Source organism: Ictidomys tridecemlineatus, chromosome 4, assembly GCF_052094955.1.
Source record: "Ictidomys tridecemlineatus isolate mIctTri1 chromosome 4, mIctTri1.hap1, whole genome shotgun sequence".
Taxonomy (NCBI): domain Eukaryota; kingdom Metazoa; phylum Chordata; class Mammalia; order Rodentia; family Sciuridae; genus Ictidomys; species Ictidomys tridecemlineatus.
In genome coordinates this window covers 177,068,932-177,091,237 of record NC_135480.1, presented here as the reverse complement: position 1 = coordinate 177,091,237, position 22,306 = coordinate 177,068,932, and the positions used below count along the sequence as shown (strand labels likewise).

General features: G+C 38.1%; 1 protein-coding gene across 1 annotated transcript in view; it reads right to left on the bottom strand.

Moving 5' to 3' along the window:
- The window catches only part of Tdrd7 (tudor domain containing 7), a 67,288-nt gene extending 45,385 nt beyond the window's left edge, over positions 1-21,903 (bottom strand). Inside the window, exons 1-5 of the mRNA XM_078047847.1 lie at positions 21,773-21,903; positions 8,828-9,040; positions 3,832-3,973; positions 2,773-2,983; positions 892-965 (exon numbers count right to left, since the gene is read on the bottom strand). Of these exons, the coding sequence (XP_077903973.1) occupies positions 892-965; positions 2,773-2,983; positions 3,832-3,973; positions 8,828-9,034 (634 nt within the window). The 5' untranslated portion in view covers positions 9,035-9,040; positions 21,773-21,903. The remainder of the gene's footprint in view (positions 1-891; positions 966-2,772; positions 2,984-3,831; positions 3,974-8,827; positions 9,041-21,772) is intronic.
- Positions 21,904-22,306: the final 403 nt, after the last annotated feature.

The following is a 22,306-nucleotide window of genomic DNA, read 5'->3' as shown; positions in this document are numbered from 1 at the left end:
CAATCCTCCTGAAACAAGTCCTCTTATTTCCACAGAATAAGCTTATACTAATTTAAGACTCTAAAAGAGACTATGACTTTACTTTTAGTGGCCATCGTTTAGAAAAATACATTTGTGAAAATAATTCAAATAAACAAAAATCAAATTGTTCAATTTCCATAAAACACTGGAGTTGTGTTCTTATGGGAAGAAAAAGAATTTCAACTCAGTACCAATCAGACTGAAAGCAGAAAATCATGTAAAAATCACATTGATGCTTCTTACAATATATAAGCACAGATTCCAAAAATACTATAATCCTTATTGTTGAAGAAGACAAGAAGACAAATGGATGAATTTGTGACTTGGATGACTTTATTATGTGTCCTATTGTTTTCTTAACAGCACTTCTGGATTTTATATGCTAAAGAATTAATTATACTCACATTTAGATGCTTAGTGGTCATTACACACAGTTTACAGTGCCAACTTTTAAGCAGCAGAAAAACCTGAAATTCTTTTATGAGTTTAAATCCCACATTTGTGTACTTTAAATCTGGATCAAGGGATTTCCTGTGAGGTCTCAGACAGCAAAGTCTTGGGACCTGACCCCTAATGAGGGAGAGGGTGAGGAGGGGCACAAGTACCTCTGGAGACGACACATGGACATGAAACAAACAAGGTCTGGTATGAGGAAGGCCTGAAGTCAAGTGTTAACATCCTTGGAAGTATTATTTTATCTTAAGATCACCTGAATTCATGATTTAAAAGATTCAGAAAAAAGGGGAAGAGGCATATTCCAAGTAGGGGAAGGTGAGAACAAGTGTCAAAAGCCACCATCAGATACTCTTCTTGGGGCCCAGAGGCTCCAGAAGCCAATATATACCGCGCAAAGATGTTTGGAAAACATACCACTCACTTCCTTAGTACAGGTTCTTGAGGGATGCATCTGAAAAGGTGGTGGAAAGGATGCCTTTGGGCTAAACCTAAGGTGTGAAAGAATACCAAGTTTTAAACACTTAAAATCTCCACAAATAGCAAAACAAGTCATTAACACACTCCAAAATGGGGAAAAAATGAAAAGTGAAATCTAGCTTCATCTTTCATATTTTACATTTAACTCAAGAAAACCAAGTTAAAAGCTAAATTTAAACTAGGCCTTTGACAACTTCTTTTGAGAACATGGTAGTTAAGAGTTCCAGATTATCAACTTTAAAGGACTAGTAAAACAGAAGAAAACTATACAAATAATATTCTAGAATATGACCAGAAAATGAAGGACTTCTACTTCAAAATACATTATAAAGTTAAAACATTTAAAATAACTGGACAGATAAATAAAACAATAGAATACTACAAACATTGAATTTATATTTTCTCTTAGCACATGATAAAAGTGGAATTTCAAAGTAGACAATGGAAGGATTGTTCAAATAACTATTTGAAAAAAAAAGAAACAGATCCCTACTTGATACACTTTAACAAAATAATTTTATATGAATTGAATATACATTTTCCAAATATGAGGACAAAGAAATCCCCACACAAATTCCATTTTTGTTCATGTCTCCTTCCCCCACTAGACACTAAGAATTTAAATTATTTATGGTACATACAAAACATACTGGACATTGGAAGAATGACTGAATGACTCAATCAATGAGTGCATTTTGCTCAGCAATACCCATATTTCCCAATTTTGAACAGTATGGAGGACTCTAAAAATTCAGTTCTTTGGAGAACATATTTGGGTATTAATACATGTAAGTAAATAATAGAAGATTCCAAAAATATATAGTACTCTTTACAACAACTTTTTTTTTTAAATTAATTCTTCCTAAACATTCTAACATCTAGGGGGAAGGTTCCTGGGAAATTATCTTTTACCTGAAATGGGAATTCTCCAACACTGGTTTAAAGGGATAGAATACAATATATTTATTGTGAAAAGGCAAAAATTTTAAAATTAAAAGGATGGAAGGATGGGATGTTGATTCATCTATATCAGAGGCAGAATCTTTTTCTGCGAAGGATACTACAGTAGCTATTTTAGGCTTTACAGACTATCCAGGCTCTGCACAACCACTGGACCATGCCCCTGTGCTGCACAAGCAGCCACATGCCATATGTAAAGAAGACATGGGCACGCTTCTATAAAACTGCATGTACAAACACAGACAGGTGTCCTGAACTGTGCACTGCAGTTTGCTGACCTCTGAGCTGCCTCAAACCACAAAATTTAGAGCCATAAAGAAACTTTGAGATCATCTAATTTCACGTTTTCATTGGACAAATGAGAAACCACAAATCCAAAAGATGAAATAATTTATTTTATCAAGCTAGCGAGTGACAAAACCCAAACTAAGGCTTCTAGATTATCTTGTTAATGCTGGTCCAGCCCTCTCCTGCATGGACACCTGGGGAAACTGCTTAATAATGGGGATGATTATTGGAGCAAAGTGGAGCATGTAAAGTTGTTCAGAATTACCTACAAAATTATTTATAATGAAAGGTTTTCAGAAAAAGGTAAGTTATACTGAAACAGCATTTTAGAACAATTTGTGAGAGCTTTTAAAATGAATTTTACAAGGAGATTACCCCCAGTGCATAGAAAACACAGAACACAGATACATTCAAAGAACGGCAGGCAGCCAGGAAAAGTGGATTAATTTCTCTACATGTGAATTTATATTATATAAGACAGAAAGTCTTTCTTAATCTGAGCATATTTTTAACACTTTTTGATCCTAGGTTCATCAAACTTCTCCTTTCAGTCAGATAAAGTTCAAATACCTGCTGTTGGACATGGTCACATGCCTCTGCACTGGAATGTCTTTGAATACTTCATTTCCAAGAGTCGTGTGCATCTGATAAGGTGGCATTTCAACATCAGATTTAACTCCAAGGGCATTTCCTTTGTCTCTTAACAGTGTTGGATTAGGTTTTTTGCTGATACAAAAATCCGAAGCAAATCCTGGTTGTCTGAGGGTTGCTTTTGGTTTTCCTGTGAAGTTAGTTATACATAATGGAATCCATCAGTTTTTCAAACCCTACTTTCATCATGCCATTCCACTGGCCAGAGGTTTTCTGTGGATCCCTATTCTCAGAACAGTCTGTAAGAACATGAGGAGGGGCCCCGGAGGGTTACGGAGTAGAAATAGAGGATTAGAAGTACTCAGGTCAGCCTCTTCATTCACCCTCGAGCCACCACCTTGGCACTTCTGTGGCAGCCACCTCACATTCTCATAACTACAGCATGGTCCTTCCATCTCTTCCCCACCAATCCAAACTCTACCCACTGCTCGAGTCTGGGCTCTTCTCCCCTTCACCACAAAGTCCTCCACTGCCATTACTCACAGCGAAGGCTGCCTGGTCCAAAATGCTCATTTTGGCATTTAGTCATCTATTGTTTCATATTATTGTTCAACTATTTATTGAGAACTTAGTTTTAGAACCGAATGTGGTAAACACAGGCTGCACGATCTAGGACACTTTTTCATAGTATATAATTCATGTTTTTCTGAAAATAGAGGTCTTGTACCAAAGACATAATTTGCTAAATAAGACATTAAATCATAGGTTCTTGGTTTATCCACATTCTGAATGAGGCTTTCCCTCAAATAACCCAAAGGAATAAAACTACACCTTGCCAATACAGTTAGTAATTGATTGACTTCCTAAGTCATGCTCATCCTGATCACTCAATCATTTCAAATGGAAATCCCAGCTCCTGACGTACAGATGTTAAAAAGTACAGGTGGTTATCAAGAATATAAGCAATATTTCCATAATTATTTTTGAAAAAATATTCATAGAAAGGCTTAAATATTTTTAACCATAAAAAAGTCCTACCTTCTAGAAAAAATGGCAGGGCTTTCTTCACTCTCATCTGACAGTTAACCTGCCTCCCAGTTTTCCTTTTAGAACTTCTCTGACGAGCCACAAGCTGAGCAATCCTTGCAGTTTCTGTGCAGGCCACGGCATAGCAGGTAATCTATTCAACAGGGGCAGAGTGAAAAGAAACAGTTCTTAGGAGTGAGTGCTGCCTTGGGGCTAATTTGTAAAAGTGGGTCTTACTGAGTCTACCAGTCCCAATTCAACTTCATGCAAAAACTCATCTCTCTCTCCTTGATAATAACAGCACAAAATATATTTTCTACAAAAAGATTCAAGCCTAGACTAGTACAATGAATATTCTTTCTTCAAATTCAAACAAGTATTTATTAGACATCTACAATATAGTAGGTACTATGGGATTAATAACTGATCTAAAAGAAACCTACGATCTACATTTATTATCTCATACAATCCATGAGGATATGCTCTGTCCCCATTTTACAAGCAGAAGTTCAGGAAAGTTAAACCACCTTCCAAGTTATATAGAAGGCATAATTTTTGATTCCAAAGTGTGTTCTTGTAACTACTATATGGCATCACTTCTCTCAAGACCATTAAATCCTAGCCTTGCTCCTGCAACAAAGTAGCTGGGTGATTTTGAATAAATTTCAGCATTCTCATCTGTAAACAAGGATAGTATAAACCAGGGTTCTCAAACTGTATTCAATGAAGCCACAGAATTCCAAGGTTTCAGGGGCTGCCACTGTGAGTGCAAAACGGGACAAATAGAGTCCCTGGACTCTCCACAACTGCTTAAAATATAGAGGCTCAGCTTCTGATCTTTTGTTTAAAAAACTGAGAGCCAACTGTTATGGTGCACGCTTGTAATCCCAGAGACTTGGGAGGCTAAGGCAGGAGAATCATGAGTTCAAAGTCAGCCTCAGCAAAAAGAGAGGTGCTAAACAACTCAGTGAGACCCTCTATCTAAATTTAAAATAGAGGACACAGAAATCAATCTACAAAATTACAACTACCTTATATTAGACAAAGGTGCTAAAAGCATGCAATGGAGAAAGGATAGCATCTTCAACAAATGGTGCTGGGAGAACTGGAAATCCATATGCAACAAAATGAAACTGAATCCCTTTCTCTTACCATGCACAAAAGATAACTCAAAATGGATCAAGGAGCTAGGAATCAAACCAGAGACTCTTTGTCTAATAGAAGAAAAAGTTGGCCCTAATCTCCGTCTCGTGGGGTTGGGCTCCAAATTCCTTAATAGGAATTTGCACAAGAGTTAAAATCAAGAATCAACAAATGGGATGGATTCAAACTAAAAAGTTTTTTCTCAGCAAGAGAAATAATAAGTGAGGTAAATAGGGAGCCTACATCCTGGGAACAAATTTTTACCCCTCACACTTCAGATAGAGCTCTAATCTCCAGAGTATACAAAGAACTCAAAAAATTAAACAACAAGAAAGCAAATAACTCAATCAACAAGTGGGCCAAGGATCTGAACAGACACTTCTCAGAGGAGGATATACAATCAATCAACAAATACACGAAAAAATGCTCACCATCTCTAGCAATCAGAGAAATACAAATTAAGGCCACTCTAAGATACCATCTCACTCCAGTAAGAATGGCAGCCATTATGAAGACAAACAACAACAATTGCTGGCGAGGATGTGGGGAAAAAGGTACACTTGTACATTGCTGGTGGGACTGCAAATTGGTACAGCCAATTTGGAAAGCAGTATGGAGATTCCTTAGAAAGCTGGGTATGGAACCACCATTTGACCCAGCTATTCCCCTTCTCAGACTATACCCAAAAGACCTAAAAAGAGCATACTACAAGGACACAGCTACATCAATGTTCATAGCAGCACAATTCACAAAAGCTAGACTGTGGAACCAACCTAGATGTCCTTCAATAGATGAATGGATTAAAAAAGTGGCATTTATACACAATGGAATATTACTCAGCACTAAAAAATAACAAAATCATAGCATTTGCAGAGAAATGGATGGCATTAAAGCAGATTATGCTAAGTGAAGTTAGCCAATCCCTAAAAAACAAATGCCAAATGTCTTCTTTGATATAAGGGGGGTGAATCAAAACAGAGTAGGGAGGAAGAGCATGAGAAGAAGATTACCACTAAACAGGGACAAGAGGTGGGAGGCAAAGGGAGGGAGAAGGGGAATTGCACGGAAGATGGAAGGAGACCCTCATTGTTATACAAAATTACATATAAGATGGTGTGAGGGGGAAGGAAAAAAAAAGAGAAATGTGTCACAGTAGATTGGGCAGAGAGAGGTGATGGGAGGGGAGGGGAGGGAAGGGGAGGGGGGATAGGAACGGCAGCAGAATACAACAGAAACTAGTATGGCTGTATGTATAAATGTGGCTATATAACCAATGTGATCCTGCAATCTGTACACGTGGAAAGATAAGAATTCATACCCCATTTGAATCAAATTTATGATATGTCAAGATAAAAAAAAAAGTGATCCATGTGCACAGAACACCCTCATTTAATGTAATCACTGTTCTCTCCATCATGTGAGGATGGAATTATTTTCTCTATTTGTTTTCAAAAACTTAGTTGTTTAGGGCTACTTGGTATCTCCCAATGTCACATTGTTAGATTGCCTCATGTCAAATATTCAACAAACTTATAACACAAATGTCACTTCTAATTTGGTTACAATATGTAAAATTTTATACCCACATTAAAAAATGTAAAATGCCAAAAAAAAGAAAAAATGGAAAAAAGGAATTGTAAAATAGAAAACTTTATATATATAATAACAGCAATAATCTGTACCTATAAAAAATCACTTTAAATATAAATGGATTAATGTAAATGTATTAAATTATCTGACCAAAGGAAAAAAAATACAAAATAGGGCTAGGGATGTGGCTCAGTGGTTGAGTGACCCTGGGTTCAATGCTCAGCACCAAAACAACAGCAATAATAATAAAAAAATTTGGTATGATATATAGGATATCAGAGAAATATTTGAAGCATGGAGACTTTAGATGATCTCTAAAGACCCATTTAGTTTATAAGGCTTGGACTCTTGAATTGAAATCAACAACAGGAAAATAAATGAAACTTTATACCATAGCCAAAACATGTTCTTACTCTTTAGTCTAATATTTTTATTCCTGAGACTATATTACAAGAACATAATTCAAAAGAAAAAATTCTATCTACTCCAATATGTGCAATGAGAGATATTTTAATAGTCAAATACTAGAAACATTTGAAATGTCTAAAACGGGGTTCCAAAGAGTTAAGTAAATTATAGTACAGTAACTATATGAAGCATGATGAATTTATTAATTAATCCTGACACATGATCATTCATTCATGTATTCAACACATATTACAAATCAACTATGAGAAGCAAAAAAATCCAGTCCTTCATTATCAAGGACATAGGAAGGAAAAAGAGAAAGGCAAAGAATATAAATAGAAAACATTGTGTCACGTGTTGTAATGATATAAGGTGTAAGTCTACAGAAAGGACTTAAAGAAGCCAAAGTACATTTTATTTTATTTTATTTTAAAAGAGAGAGTGAGAGAGAGAGAGGGAGACAAAGAGAGAGAGAATTTTTAATATTTATTTTTTAGTTATCGGCGGACACAACATCTTTGTTGGTATGTGGTGCTGAGGATCGAACCCGGGCCGCACGCATGCCAGGCGAGCGCGCTACTGCTTGAGTCACATCCCCAGCCCTACATTTTATTATTAATATATAACCAAGTTATATTTTCTCTTATAAAAGTTACTATAGATAAACTTCCCCTCTGAAGGCTCTCCTAATCCTGGTTCCCTCTTCCTCCACACTCTGCCCCCCACCCACCCCCCAAAAGAAGTACCAATGTGTAAGTTTGTGTGAGAACCATACTAGCCTTGTTCTGTATATTTATGTATGTAGAAATGTACCTAGCAAATGACGAGAGATACAGACGTTTTTATTTGTCTTTTGGGTGGTGTCTGTCCACATCTATCATACTGTACAAAGGGCAAGAAGTGACATTATTGCACTGGGGATGAGTATTTGTCTTTTGGGTGGTGTCTGTCCACATCTATCATACTGTACAAAGGGCAAGAAGTGACATTATTGGGCTGGGGATGAGGCTCAAGCTGTAAAATGCTCGCCTGGCAAGTGCGGGGCGCTGGGTTGGAACCACATAAAAATAAAATAAAAAGATATTGTGTCCGCCGAAAACTGAAAAATAAATGTTAAAAAGTTCTCTCTCTCTCTCTCTCTCTCTCTCTCTCTCTCTCTCTCTCTCTCTCTCTAAAAAAAGTGACATTATTGAGACAGAGTGAAAATGCAGACTTATCTGCTGTTGCCACATAGTCCATACTACACATAATTTTCTTCTGGAGAAGTGGAAGGATTTAAAGTGGGAAAATAAAATGATTGTAATAAAGTAAAGGAAAGAATGAGCTGGACAGGGAAGGGACAGTCAGGGAGAATGGCGGGGAGGCCCCTGTAATATAAAGTGATGAGTGATCAACTAGGGAAGGACCTAGGTCCAGATAGCAGGTATCGCTGTGAGGCCAAAGGATGAGAACTTACAACTATCAACTGCCTATTAATGTTGAAAGACGGGGAAAAACCCTGCCTATGAGATGTGGCAAAGGTCATCAGTGACCTTGACAAAAACAGCTGCAACAGGTTTGTAATGGGCAGATGTTATGTTTAGGCAGTTAAAGGCCCCAGCACAGCTATTTATTTAAATGTTGAAACTGGGTAAACTTTTTTTTTTTTTTTTTTTTGGTGTTGTTAAAATTCCATTTCTACAATGAAAGGAGGGGTTAAAAAAGACACAGAACCCATGCTGCATCTGGACACTGATCTCTTCATCACTACTGCCCTTAGCCAGTACTTTTCATTTTGACTTCTGTTAGGAATGGGATTGGAAGTGCTGGGAAGGTCATTCATTACAAATTGGTTGGATTCTTCTAACATGCACAATTGCTTTCTTACCTCTCCAGATCTACTGGTCTCTATCCTGACAACTGCTGGCACACTTCTCAGATAGGCTTCCAGAGTAGGGTAACCTAGCTGTTTGAAGGGGATCCAGTCTCCAGTCAAGGAGCGGTACTCTCCTTGGAGTCGGGGTAATGCGATCCCGTTCTTATGAGACTGCAAAACAGCTCGTAGCATCTTTGAAACCAGATCTGCCTCCAGCATCTTCACCTACAAAGAACACAATAGCAGGTTACTGTATTAGGCTTCTTAGTCTGTGAATTCAAATAGATTTCAGAGCTCAACCTTGTCAGAGTATACCATAAATCAGTAATGAGTACTTTTTGTATGATTATGATGGAAAGCTCGGCCCACCTGAGAACACAGGGCAGGCAGAAAGAACAAAGGATCCTGGGAGCATATACTGCAGGGAACATTCCCAGAAGGAAGGAGGCCCAAATGGAGTCCTGACAGGTAGGAAGGAATCAGCCAGGCCAGAAGGAAAAGGCTGGGCTGTGAAGAACAACATATAAAAGACCAAGAAAAAGGGACCAGAGAGAAAAAAGTAAAAGAGGAAGTCATGTAGATAAAAGGAGGAATCCTGTAGATACAGGGGGAAATAAGTTAAGAAGAATGGCATGCTCAAAAGTGTCATGAACAGGGCTGGGGTTGTGGTTCAGTGGTGGAGCACTTGCCTAGCATGCGTGAGGTCCTGGGTTTGATCCTCAGGACCACATAAAGATAAATAAACAAAGGTACTGTGTCCATCTACAAGTAAAAAATATATTTTTAAAATGTGTCATGAACAGAATAGGAGTTGAGCAATAAATAAATAAATAAAATAAAAAGTGAATTTGGATACCTAGGAAATAAAGTGTGGATCTTGGCAAGGAATTTTATTTGACAGTAGCAGACATTTTTTAAGGTTTACCACTTATGTTTTCTTTGCAAGATTACATCTTGCAGAGAAAAACAGAATGAAGATATATTCAGAGAATAAAGTACAAGTAGCCAGGAAAAATGGCTCAGCAGCTTACCCTCTTACTAAGGAAAAGAGGAAGGCAAGCCTTGTTAATTTTCCTTCTACAGTGGGTACAACAGAACTTTCTGTGATGAGGAAACACCTTGCATCTGTGCTGTATAAGGTAGCCCTAGGCATGTGGTTCTCAGCACCTCAATTAGATGACTGAGGAGGTAAAATTTTCATTTAATTTAAATGTGGCTAGTGGCTACTGTATTGAATAGCATAGAATTCCAGGCCAGCAGATTTTTTTCTCTTTCTCTGGCTTAGAAAACAAAGGAAGAACAGCATATAATTCTATGGATTTCCTCATTTGTCCATTTAAAAAAGGAAACAAAATATCAGCTCATTTTGGAGGGGGGTTCTCAATTAGAAATATGATATTTAAATGATAGCAAGGCTTATAGAGCAAATGGAAATCCAAGCATTCATTATGTATGGAAGTAAAAACATTAACTCTTTTTAAATTGTCACCAACAGCAGTCTAGGAAAGTCCTATACTAGGTTTATATTCATATTCTTTCCACAGAGAAATAGATGCACAGATTTTACATATATTTGAAATCACATATATACATACAAATCTTTAGGCTAATTTATTAAAGTAAATTTTTTATGTGTTTGAATGTTGAAAATGATATATATATCCATGTAATTATCACCACAAGCAAAGTTATTTCCATCACCAAAAATGTTCCCTCATGTGGGGTACATAATATATATGAGCAAAATGTACAACAATGGTAAAACAAAACAGGAGAGAGGGGAATAGGAATAATGCCCTTGGAAGGTTCTTAAACTACCCATGAAGAAGTATATTATTTGAATAAAGACTGTGGCAAGGATTATGCATTATAAATCCTATGGCAACCACTAAACAAAAATTTTAAAAGAGGTACAACTAATAAGCCAGTAGGGAAGAGAAAACAGAATTAAACAATACTCATTCCCATCTACTCAGGAGGCTGAGGCAAGAGGATCACAAATTTGAGGTCAAACTGAGCATCTCAGTAAGAACCTGCCTCAAAATAAAAACGGTTGGGGATGTAAATTGGTAGTACGCAATTCCCTAGCATGCATAAGGGTCTAGGTTTGATTCCAAATACTGAAAAACAAAAATAAAACAAAAAGGGTAAGAAAACCCCCATAAAACTCATAAATAAAAATAAAACAATACTCAAAAGCAGGCAGAAGTTTTAAAAAATAGATATATGTAAGGAAAAGCAACAACAAAAGACAGGGAAAATAGGAAATATCTAGAAAAGTGGTACATTCAACACTATCCATACCAATATTTACATTAAATGTAAATGACTGAAATAGCCCAATAAAAAGTCAGAGACTGGCAGACTGGACATAAAAGTAAGACATACCTATATACCTTCAAAAAACCTATTTAAAAAATAAGTATATAGGTTAAAAGTAAACATAGAGAAAAAGATGTTCCAGGCAAATGTTGACTATATTAATAGCAGAATAAAGAGCATTACCAGTGATTTAAAAAGGCACATTACACAACAACAACTAAGAATCCTAAGCGCAGCTGCACCATACAACAGAGCTTCAAAACACATAAACATGAAAGATTAAATAATAAGTTCACAACCATGGTAGGTCACTTCAAAAGCCTTCCTTAGTGATTCAGTGATTCAGCAGACAAGTCAGTAAGGATGCAGGAGAGCTGAACAACACTTTCAACTCAACTGACCCAACTGATATCAATAGAACACCCTCCTCCAACAATAGGAGATTATATATGCATTTCAAGAGCATCAAAATGGAATGGAATAACCACCAAAACAGAATATATTTTGGTACTTAAAACAATGTTTATTTTATTTAAAATAATTAAAATTATACAAAGAATATTTTGTGACCCAAACAAAATTAGTTATCAGTAATAGATAAATGGACAAATCTCATGTATTTGCAAATCTAACAACATGTAGTTCTAATAACCAATGGTCAAAGAGGAAGGCTCCTCACTTATCTGAAAAAGACAGTTTTAAACAAATGAAAACATTATATATAAAAATTATAAACTATATATAATTAAATTATTATTTAAAGGGAAATTTATAGCATTATGCATTTTGTTATAATAAGAAGAAAGGTGCCAGATCAATAGCCAAATATACTTTGAGGGGAAAAAAAGAACCAATTATATCAAAAACATGCATAAGAGATGAAAACAGAAATCAATACTGAAATGATGAAATAGATCAGTAGTGAAATTTTAAAATAGGAAAAAAATAATAAAACCAAAACTAATTCTTTGAAAGCATTAATAAAACTGATGAACTCCTAGGAAGATGAATTAAGGGGAAAAGAAGAGAGGGAATCAATTACTACTAGTGGGACTGAAAGGGGGGTCATTAAAACAGATCCTACAGATATTAAAAAGGGAATATTATGACAAGTTATACCAATAAATTTGGTAACAAGTGAAATGGAAAAATTCACTGAAAAACACAACTTTCAAAGAACACTGAAGAAGAAATAGATAATATGAGTATCCCATATCCACTAGACAAATTGAATTTATATTCAAAAAGATCTTCACACAAGGAAAACTTAAATCCAGGATGGATATGCTGGCAAATCACCATTTTTGAAGAATCAATACCACTCTTAAACACACTCTTCCAGAAATGAGAGTGAAGGGAACATTTCTAAACTTATTCTATGAGGTTAGCATTATGCTTATACTAAAACCAAAGACACTACAAGAAAAGTAGAGACCAATATTCCTCATGAATATGAATACAAAAATTCCTAACAAAACATTAGCAAATCAAATCTAAAAATAAGTAAAAGGGTTAACAGTTACGATTTATTCTATAATGAAAAGTTGGCTCAATATTCATGAGTCAATCAATGTAATTTGCTACATCCACAGACTAAAGGAGATTAAAGCATATTATTTCAATAAAGACTGTGACAAGGATATATGCATTATAAATCCTATGGCAACCACTAAATAAAAATTTTAAAAGAGGTATTTCAGTATTGGGGATCAAACCTAGACCCCAATATCATATTAATTGGTGAAAAAAATATATTTCACAAAATTAAAAATTGATTTACAATGAGAAATTCACAGAAAATAAGAATAAAAGGAAACACTCTTAACCTGATAATTATAATTTGTGGAAAATTCCACAACTAATATAATATGTAACAATGAAATAGTCAAGCTTTCTTTGAGAACAGGGCAAGAAATGTCCATGGTCACCTATCTTAGACAATGCCTTAAAGCTGATTTTAAAACTTACTATAAATTTATATTAATCAAAATAGTGTGATATTGTCAAAAGGACAATCACAGATCAATAGAACAGAATACATAATCCAGGAATAGATTATTATTTAGAATACATATAACCCATATATGTCAACTGATTTTTAGCAAAGGTGCTAAGGAAATTCAATGGAGAAAACTCAATGAATAGTGCTAGTATAATTAGTCATCCATATGCAAAAAATGAACCTCATAACACGCATAAAAATTGACTTAAAAATAATTTAGCCAAGCATAGTGGTGCACGCCTGTAATCCTAGTGACTCTGGAGCCTGAGGCAAAAGTACTACAAGTTCAAGGCCAGCATCAGCAACTTAGGGAGACACTATCTCAGAAAAAAAGAAAAAGATCTGGGGATGGGGCTTAGTGGTGAAGTGCCTCAAAGTGCAATTCCCAGTACCAAAATATAATAAAATCACTTAGACCAGAAATGAAAAGTCTAATACTGTAAAACTTCTAGGGAAAAAAAAGAACACAAGAATCAATTTTGTGACCCTGGGTCAGACAAAGATTTTTTTAGAACTGCGGAAGAAAAGAACTGACAAAATGAAGCTCAACAAAATTTCAAATTTCTGCTGTTAAGAAAATGAAGACAAGCCACAGACTGAGAGAAAATATTTTCATAACACATCTGGCAAAGGGCTGGAAACCAGCACATATAAACAACCCTCAAAACTCGATAATAAAACGAAAAGCCCAATTAAAAATGTGAAAGATCTGAATACATAACTTACTAAAGTACAGAGGCAGATGTCAAAACAACAAAAACAAAAACATGAAAAGATGCCCAGCAGCATTAACCATTAGTAATACAAATTAAATCCAGGATGAAGTAATAGAAGTATCATTTACAAGTAAGTCACTTTATATAGCTACACATATATTAGAATAGTAAACAACTGAAAATATAAAATGCTGATGACAGTGCAGAATAACTGGAATTCGGATACATTTCTGGTGAATGTGTAAAACAGTACATTGAAAAATAGTTTGGCAGTTTGATCTAGCAATCCTACTCCTAGGTAACTGCCTAAGAGAAAGGATTATTTGTGTCCCCAAAAACCTATGCATGGCCTGGGATTGTGGCTCAGTGGTAGAACATTTGCCTAGCATGTGCAGGGGCCCTGGGTTCGACTCTCAGCACCACATAAAAATAAATGAATGGAATAAAGGTACTGTGTCCAAATACAACTAAAAAATAAATATTAAGAAAAAACATGTGCATGAATATTTGTAACAACTTTATTTATGGGGGGAAAATCTCTGCCAAATGCATCTCATTGATCAATGGAAATCCCATTATTAAAACATAATAGAACCCCCAATATGAGGAAGATTTGGAAAGAGAGGCCTCACACCTCACTTCATCTTAAGAGCTAATCAGAAGCTTGTCTTACAGGTGGCTCTTTAAGAAAGTCTACTCCTTTCACCTTCAGAACAGTTTTTCATCACTGTTCCTGAAATGCCCTCTCTAGCTTTCTTATTTCTGCTCTGAACCAGGGGCCGACAAGGATATTTCCCAGAGTATTAATTTGGGAGTTAGTGAAGGCCACATATCCACACTTGTCTGTCACAAAGCACAGTCAAAGCTGGGAAACTGTGTCCAATGCTTCATTAATCTTTTCCTTTCTGAATACATTTCCTTTTTTTTAGGCCACAGACTCTGTCAAGACACAGCGAATATCCTATGGCCCCCAGCTAATTGTCCTATCTTTTTGCCTCAAGGTTCTTGGGTTAAGTTTCATGGAGACATAAGGAATACACTTACAAGTGAGTATCTAAGAAATTAAATAACATGCTAATCTGCGCGGTACAATTATTTTTCCCTTCCCACCCTATCCAACATCTCATGTTGGCCTATCTTGGCTTCTGGGGAATTTTTTAAAAATTAGATTCCCTGACTTAACACTGGAAAGGCTCATGCCACACGCATTCTTCCCATTCTCACACTCCCTTTAAGGCACTTATTATCAGAGTTCAAGTCCATATTTTAATACTTCTTTTAATAGTTAAGTTGCTAACAAATAGGTAATATATTTTGATTTGGTTTTGAGGTAGAAACAGGGGACTGCAGAGGGTTGTGCCTGTGCCTCCTTTTGCTTCTGTGCCCCAAGTTTAACACTACTGTGAAACAAGCTCCTTCATCCAAGCCTCAGTTTCCTTATCTATAAGATGGGGGGCAATCAGTATTAGTGGTTCTCGCACCTCTTCTCTCATTATTAAATGACACGATGAAAATGAACAGGCTAATATCCACACTCACCATCTCCATGGTCTTGGTCCTCACCAACATCTCTTGCCTGGCTTAGGGAATCTGCCTCCTAGCTAGCCTCTGCTTCCACTTTGCCTCCTAGAATCTATTCTCCACACCACACTCAACAGCCAGAGTCATGTTCTCATATTATAGATCCTATCACATCACTGTTCTGCTCAAAACCCTTTCATGCTTCCTGTCTCAAACAAGAAGTCTTTAAAGTAGCCGAAGTCTTTATAGCGGCCTAAGGGCTTCACAATCTGTGCCTGCCCATCAATCTGTGCCTGACCTCAATTCTTCCTTCCTTTTCCTTCCACTCAATCTATTCCATCCTCCATGGGCTCCCTACTTCCCCCACAATACGCCTGGGATGGCCTCACCTCAGGGCCATTACCTCTACTAGGAAGTCTGTCCCCACAGGTCCACATGGCTCACCATCTCACCTCCTTCAGGTATTTGCTCAGATGTCACTTTCTCAGTAAGGCTTTCCCTCTCCGACCTATTAAAAAATCCTAACTGCTATGCCAGCTGCCCAGAACTCTTGATTCCACTACCCTACCTTACTGTTCTCCTTAGTGTTCATCATCACCATTCAACACTCCTCTTTATTTAATTTTACTGTTTGAGTCCTCCACAAAAGCAGGGATTCGCATCTGTGTTGTTTGCTGTGGAACCCCCAGGCCCAGCCTGTAACAAGAGCTCAATAAGTATACATTAAATAAATAAGAAATTCTCCATTTACCTAGCGCTACTTCTTTTCTCCCCTACTCAGCTGGATATAGCATAATGTATGTAAACTACTGAAAGATAACTTTCAATTGTTTTTTAAAATTTTAATGATGGCTATAAATTCCATGACATAGCTCCTCTCACCAAACTATAGTGGAGAACCATCTATTTCTAAGCCTTTCCATTCAAGAGCCAGAGTTCACAATGAGGAGCCCCTACCAGGCCCAGAGCATCACTACAAGGAGTCCAGAAATTCTTTTGAGCAGTAAGCACTGCTTAAATGCTGCTAAGTATATCACACTTACACGGATTTCTCTTTCAGTGTGCAGATACTTTGTTAAATCCATACATACTGTTATTAAATACATACTGTTACTAAATCCACAAAGCTTTTGTTACATATTTCATCAACCAATGAATACTAGAAGTACAAATACTAGCATATGAAGTTTCACAAAGGCTTTTAAAAAGTGACAAAAGAATCCTATTCTTGAGAAGAGTGGGAAGTAATGCCTGGCTGCAATCTGTAAATTAAATTCCTTCACCCTTTTTCCAAAGTATATGATCATTCATGGGCTACTATAACTCTGTATTTAGAAACAACTTTTTGGAGGGACCTACAGACCATTAGTCTGTAAGCTGAGGACCTTCAAGCTGGTGAAAAGCAGTTAAGTGCAGCAAGACCTAGCAGGGTAAGTAGGACTCTCAGATGGAGGCCTTGTTCTCATGCATGTCAATCTCTTCCAGTCTGGTTTACAATTCTTACATTAGTATGTAACTTTAGGCACTGAATAAAAAGAAAGTTAAGCTTAAAAATATTATTTTTTAAATGCTCTTGAGTTTTGTTAAATCCTTGGTCGTCATGGCATTTTTTGAGATTTGCTGAAGACAACAATTATACTCTTGTTATAAAAATCAAGTGTATTATCTTGGACATCATCCATTAAAAGCACAAAAGGAAGCTTGCCATGGGAATTTCAATTATTAGTGTTCCAAAAACAAACTTGGGCATCCCTCTCTCCCAAAAAAATGTTCAAAAAGTTTGCTTAAAGTGGCTCCTCAAGTTTTTAAAGTTTTCATTTTAATACTTCAATTCCATTTCCTATTATTTCTATCATCTAAAAATGTTGTGATAAATATAATTTGGGGTGTAAGAGAATTCAAATTATTTTCACTTTTTACTGAGCGTGTCATGTAAGCCCTGGTAACCATGTTTGGCTAGGTTGGGAGAACTGAGGGTGGCCATCTCTATTTTAGACCAGAGTCTCAGGCTGAAATTTCTAAGGATTTTCCTAGACAACACAGGGGCTACTTGATCTATTCAGCAGCGTAAACTGGAAGTAGGTCTGGGGAATTATTAAATCATATCACTTTTGATTTCAACTGACTAAAGTCAGCAAGCAAAGACCTTAAAGAACTGGCCACAGCAAATTGCACTTGTCCTTCACTTCATTCCCTCTCACTTTTTCCTCCTCCTTTGTCTTTCTTTCTGAATAAAAGCATCAGGAGTGGTATATGTATTTTATGCACAGTGTAGTTACCTAATAAAATGATTTCCTAGAAGAACTGTGTGGATGGGGAATGATCTGTAAATATATGCAATAAATAGCTGAGAGTGCAATGACAGAAGCACTAGTATACTAAAGAAGTTTTTAGTTCACCATTAAATTTGAAATATCATAATTTTCCCAGATTTTCTTATTTTTCCCCATAAACACACTTATGAACTGCCAAGTTTGTTAGAAAGCCAGTGGATCTCTAAGATTTCTCACCTAACAAGCAAAAAGTTCCTTACTGCTTTGGCACAGAGTCTTGGCATAGAGTTCCCTGCTAGACCACAATTCTATGCCTGACAAAGGAAGGTTGAGAACCCAATCTCAAAAATGGGGAGCTCAGGGTTGGGATTGTGGTTAAGTGGTAGAGCGCTTGCCTAGCAAGTGCGAGGCCCTGGGTTCGATGCTCAGCACCACATAAAAATAAATAAATAAAAATGAAAGTGTCCAACTACAATCAAAAAATAAATATTTTTTTTTAAAATGGGGAGCTGGGGGAAGCATGAAACACTAGTTGGTACTTTTAACACTGTCTTCTCCAAACTCTGCAGCTTACAAGTGAGGAAACTGAATCACAAGAACCCCTAACTTCTGTTTCCCAAACTAGGACTTCTTTTCAGACAATTGCTCCTAATGTACAAAGCTGACAGAGAACACTAATAGCAACCTGGAGGGATGTTTAGTGTTTAGCCCTAAAAACATGAAAAAGGGACCTGCCATATTTTAATTGAAGGATGTGTCATCCAAATTCAAAAGAATTGTCAATCATCACAAAGATTCAATTATGACACCCGACAATTCCTTTTATTCTTTACCCTTTCTCTTTACTTTTCACTGTGACTGCCCCAAGATGCTTTTAATGTACAGGAAGTAGGGCAGGGAGTAGAAGCAAGTAACAACTTTTAGGGAAACAAGATTTAAATGGCCTACCATAATTCTTAATACATCTGAAAACTGTATTTTGTAAACTCAGTTTTTCTCTTTAACACACCTGAAAATGGTTAAGAAAATCTCATTTTAAAGGATCTAGTTTTGATGTATCCTAGATAAATGCCTGCTACTGAGCCTTCCTGGGCAGTCCTAGAACTATGGTGCCCAAAGGCCTTTACTGGAGCTAGTAATTTCTACGCTTTTTCTTCTCAACTTTTTCCAACTGTACTATTTGGCTCAACTTCCTTAGGCTAACACTAAATCCCAGAATACATCTTAAGAATTATTAGGGTAAAGTGAAATCACACATAATTTCTCTTACCTTCTTTAGTTGCTCTCTTACCTTCAGCTGCTCAACTTTGAAGTATCTGAATATCTCTTTAGGGAATATACTTCTGGTGCTGGCTGCTTTTTTCCTTGAAGATATTATTTTAGCAACTAGCCGGGACCTTAAAGTCCCAGAACATCTGTGCTAAAAGATTCAGACATCATCTAAGCCAACTCAAACCCTTCATCTTATAGAGAACAAAGGGTTTTATCTAAGTTCCTTACCCAATGATTATTCATCTTGCAACAGTTAAACATGCTATCTTCTTTTTTCAATTACAGTCTACTTACTACCACCTTTTAAAGGAAAGATAGTAATTAACATCCACCAGGAGTGGTATGCTTTCTTAAGGAACTGTTTTCCTTTTTATTCTTGTGACTTCAAGTTCCAAATTATTTGTACATTTTTTCAGTGCATAGCATGAATGTATAAATAAGGGATTTCTATAAATCTACATACTGGAGGAAAAACAGCTGATAATAGAGTGACTTAGAGTTTGCATCTTAACTTTAGTTTTGCTACTAATTACCTGTTACCCTTTAATCAAATTACCTCAGGTCTCTTTTCACATGGAAGATAAAGAGGGTGAGTAACAGGTGAAATTCTCAATTTCTTTGGATTTCCTTCAAGACTGAGATGGGTCCAAAGAGCTAATGGAAACCAAGGGTTTGCTTACTCAGGACAAAAGCCTGTATTTTAGCACAAGCCAAAAATACCAAAATTGCTTTGAAGTCATGCCAGGTATGGTGGGTTGATCAGAAGCTCTAACTGGCATTTGTACATGCCTTCAACTAAAAATTGTAAAGTTAATTATTTTTAGTTTATTTGAAAGGTAAACTTTTAAAAATATTTGGCTTATGGGGAAATAATGAAAAGAATGAAGCTTTAAAAAGCAGAGAGGTGGTAGTGGAAGAGAAAGTAGGTTTGGCACAAAAAAAACAATTAACATAAATATGAAATTAAATATCACTCCAAACACCAAGAAACTTTCTATCCCATGACAGGGTCCAGATCCAATGCACTTTTCCATATCAAATGTCAGTTCTTGCAAATAGCCCTGGATCAAATATAAAGAGTTGGATTCTAAGTATATTTTCTTTACATTCAATATTAAGTATCCAAATAGGTTACATTGCCCAGTGAATTTAAAGGAGAAGTACTTCAAGGAATTTAAATCTCTTGATGCAAAATACAATAGTGCATTCAGCCATGTTCAACCAATGCACTTAAAAGGGCATTAGCAGGGATTACTTTTCACTTCCAGCCTACAGGGACTGAAATCCAAAGGTACTGCCAACTGCTGCCTCACTGTTTTTAAGTAGCAAAAAAGAGGCTGTGGGCCACCAAAGAATCCTGAATCAAGGCATAGAAGATGTGAGTTCTAACCCATCTGGCCCTGGGAGAATTCCCTACAACCAGCATAAGTACACTACATGTAACTGATGCTCAATGAATGTCAGTTGAGTGGAATTGCAAATCTCTCCACCATGTGTCAATTTATATAATACAGAAAACTTAAAAGATTTTGTGTCCCTACACTTAAAAACTGAAATCCAATTATGTAAAATATGAACAATTAGTGCAAAAAACGACGTTAACACTGCTTGACTATTAATATGAGCTAAAGGATGTATAGTGGTTATCTAGAAATCTTCCTCAGTAAGTAAAATATTTCCCCTTGATACATAGTAAACCAGAGAAAGTATGTAATTTATTCATTGTCACATTACTAGTAGGCAGAGAAACCAGATTCCAATCCAGGTCTGCAAAGTACACACAAATTTATAAAATGCAACATATTTGTAGTATGCAACATAGTCATGCCTATAAAGCAAGGTAGCCCAGAATTCAGGTCTTAGTTTCACTTCTGCAACTAGGTTGGTGCAGATCTCTAGGCGCAACACTTTTCTGCAGTATTTCCATCTGCACAACCGGGATAGTGTTGGTGGCCGGTAAATTTACTACTAGATCAGTGGGGTTTTGGTTTCATTTTATTGGACGGTTATCAGAATCCTTTCGGAACGGGGCTTTTGCTAACAGTTATATACCTTCCCTGTTCTTTGAAATTATTTGGGAGTGTAACTCTTAATTAATGGAAATATATTATAGCCCATAAATGGTTGGGAGCAAGAGAAGATGTGCCTGCTCCAAGTTCCCACCCAGCAAGTTGTTGGGGGAATGTTGATGAAAGTTAAGAGACAACTTATTCGCGGATCCATGCTTTTCTCCGGGGGCTTGGTGCTTTGTATCTACCCGTTGCTCACGGTTGAGAGGAACGGATAGTGTGTGTCCTGCATTTCTTGAGCGGCCCGCACGGGCTCGTCTCGTGAGTTATAGAGATGCTTGAGGATGTCGGCAACTTTAAGAAACTTAGAGCCGCGGTGTAAAATTCATGGGTTCAAAGAACCAGCAGCTCCGGGATCAGAGGCTAGGAGCGAGCAGCTGCGGCCCATCGCGCCGGTACTGGAAGCACTTCCTGGTCAGCATCTCCCGCCCTCGTCCACGCCCCCAGTGCCGCATTTTCCCACTGCACCGAGCTCCCGAGCCGGCAGGAGGGTCGTCCGGCTCCCGGGTGAGCGCCCCGCCAGCCCCGAGCGGCCGGGGTAAAGGGTCCCATCCGAGATTTGAAACACAACGCTCTGGAACTCCAACTCCCCCAGCGCGCAGCTCGCTGTCCGGGCGTCTGACCCGGGCACCCCTGCGGCTGCAGGGAAGAGGTCCCGGGCCTGCGGGAGCCCCGCCCGGCCTCAGTCCCGCTGATGACCCAGGTGCGCCGCGCCCACCCGAAACCTCTACCGCCGGCGCTCGGCACCTGTCGCGCCCAGCGCGGGCAGGACCTACGCTCACCTCGTCCCGGGGGCCCACGGCCCGTCTCCGCGTTTCTGGGCTCGGCTCCTGCCGCCGTCTCCGCCGGGGCCCAGCCGCGGCCGCCGCCCACTTTCGGTTTCCCGCACGGCCGGAGCCGCCGCCGCGGCTCGGGAATCACCTCAAGCCCCCGCCCCACCCTGTTCGGCCCCGCCCCGCGCCGCGCCGCCCCGCCCCCAGGGCAGCCCGGCTCGGCTCTGCGCACGCGCGGGCGCCCCGGTCGCGTCGGCCCACGCCGGCGTCCGCGCGTGGGAAGGGAAACCGACACCGCCTAGCGGTTTCTGCGCGTGCCCACGCATGGTCCGGCGGCGGAAGACGGCTGCGGGGCGGACGCAGGCGCGCCTCCTCGGGGACAGCGCAGGTACTCGCGGCCGGCAGGGCCCGGGATCCCGCTGGGAGGCGTGGCGGCTGTGCCCCAGCTCTTGGCTCTTCTGCTACCAGCTTCTCCTACCTTGAAGTTACTCTGCTCTCGCCCATCCTTTTCTTCAACACTTGGAACAGTTACTTTTTATTCCT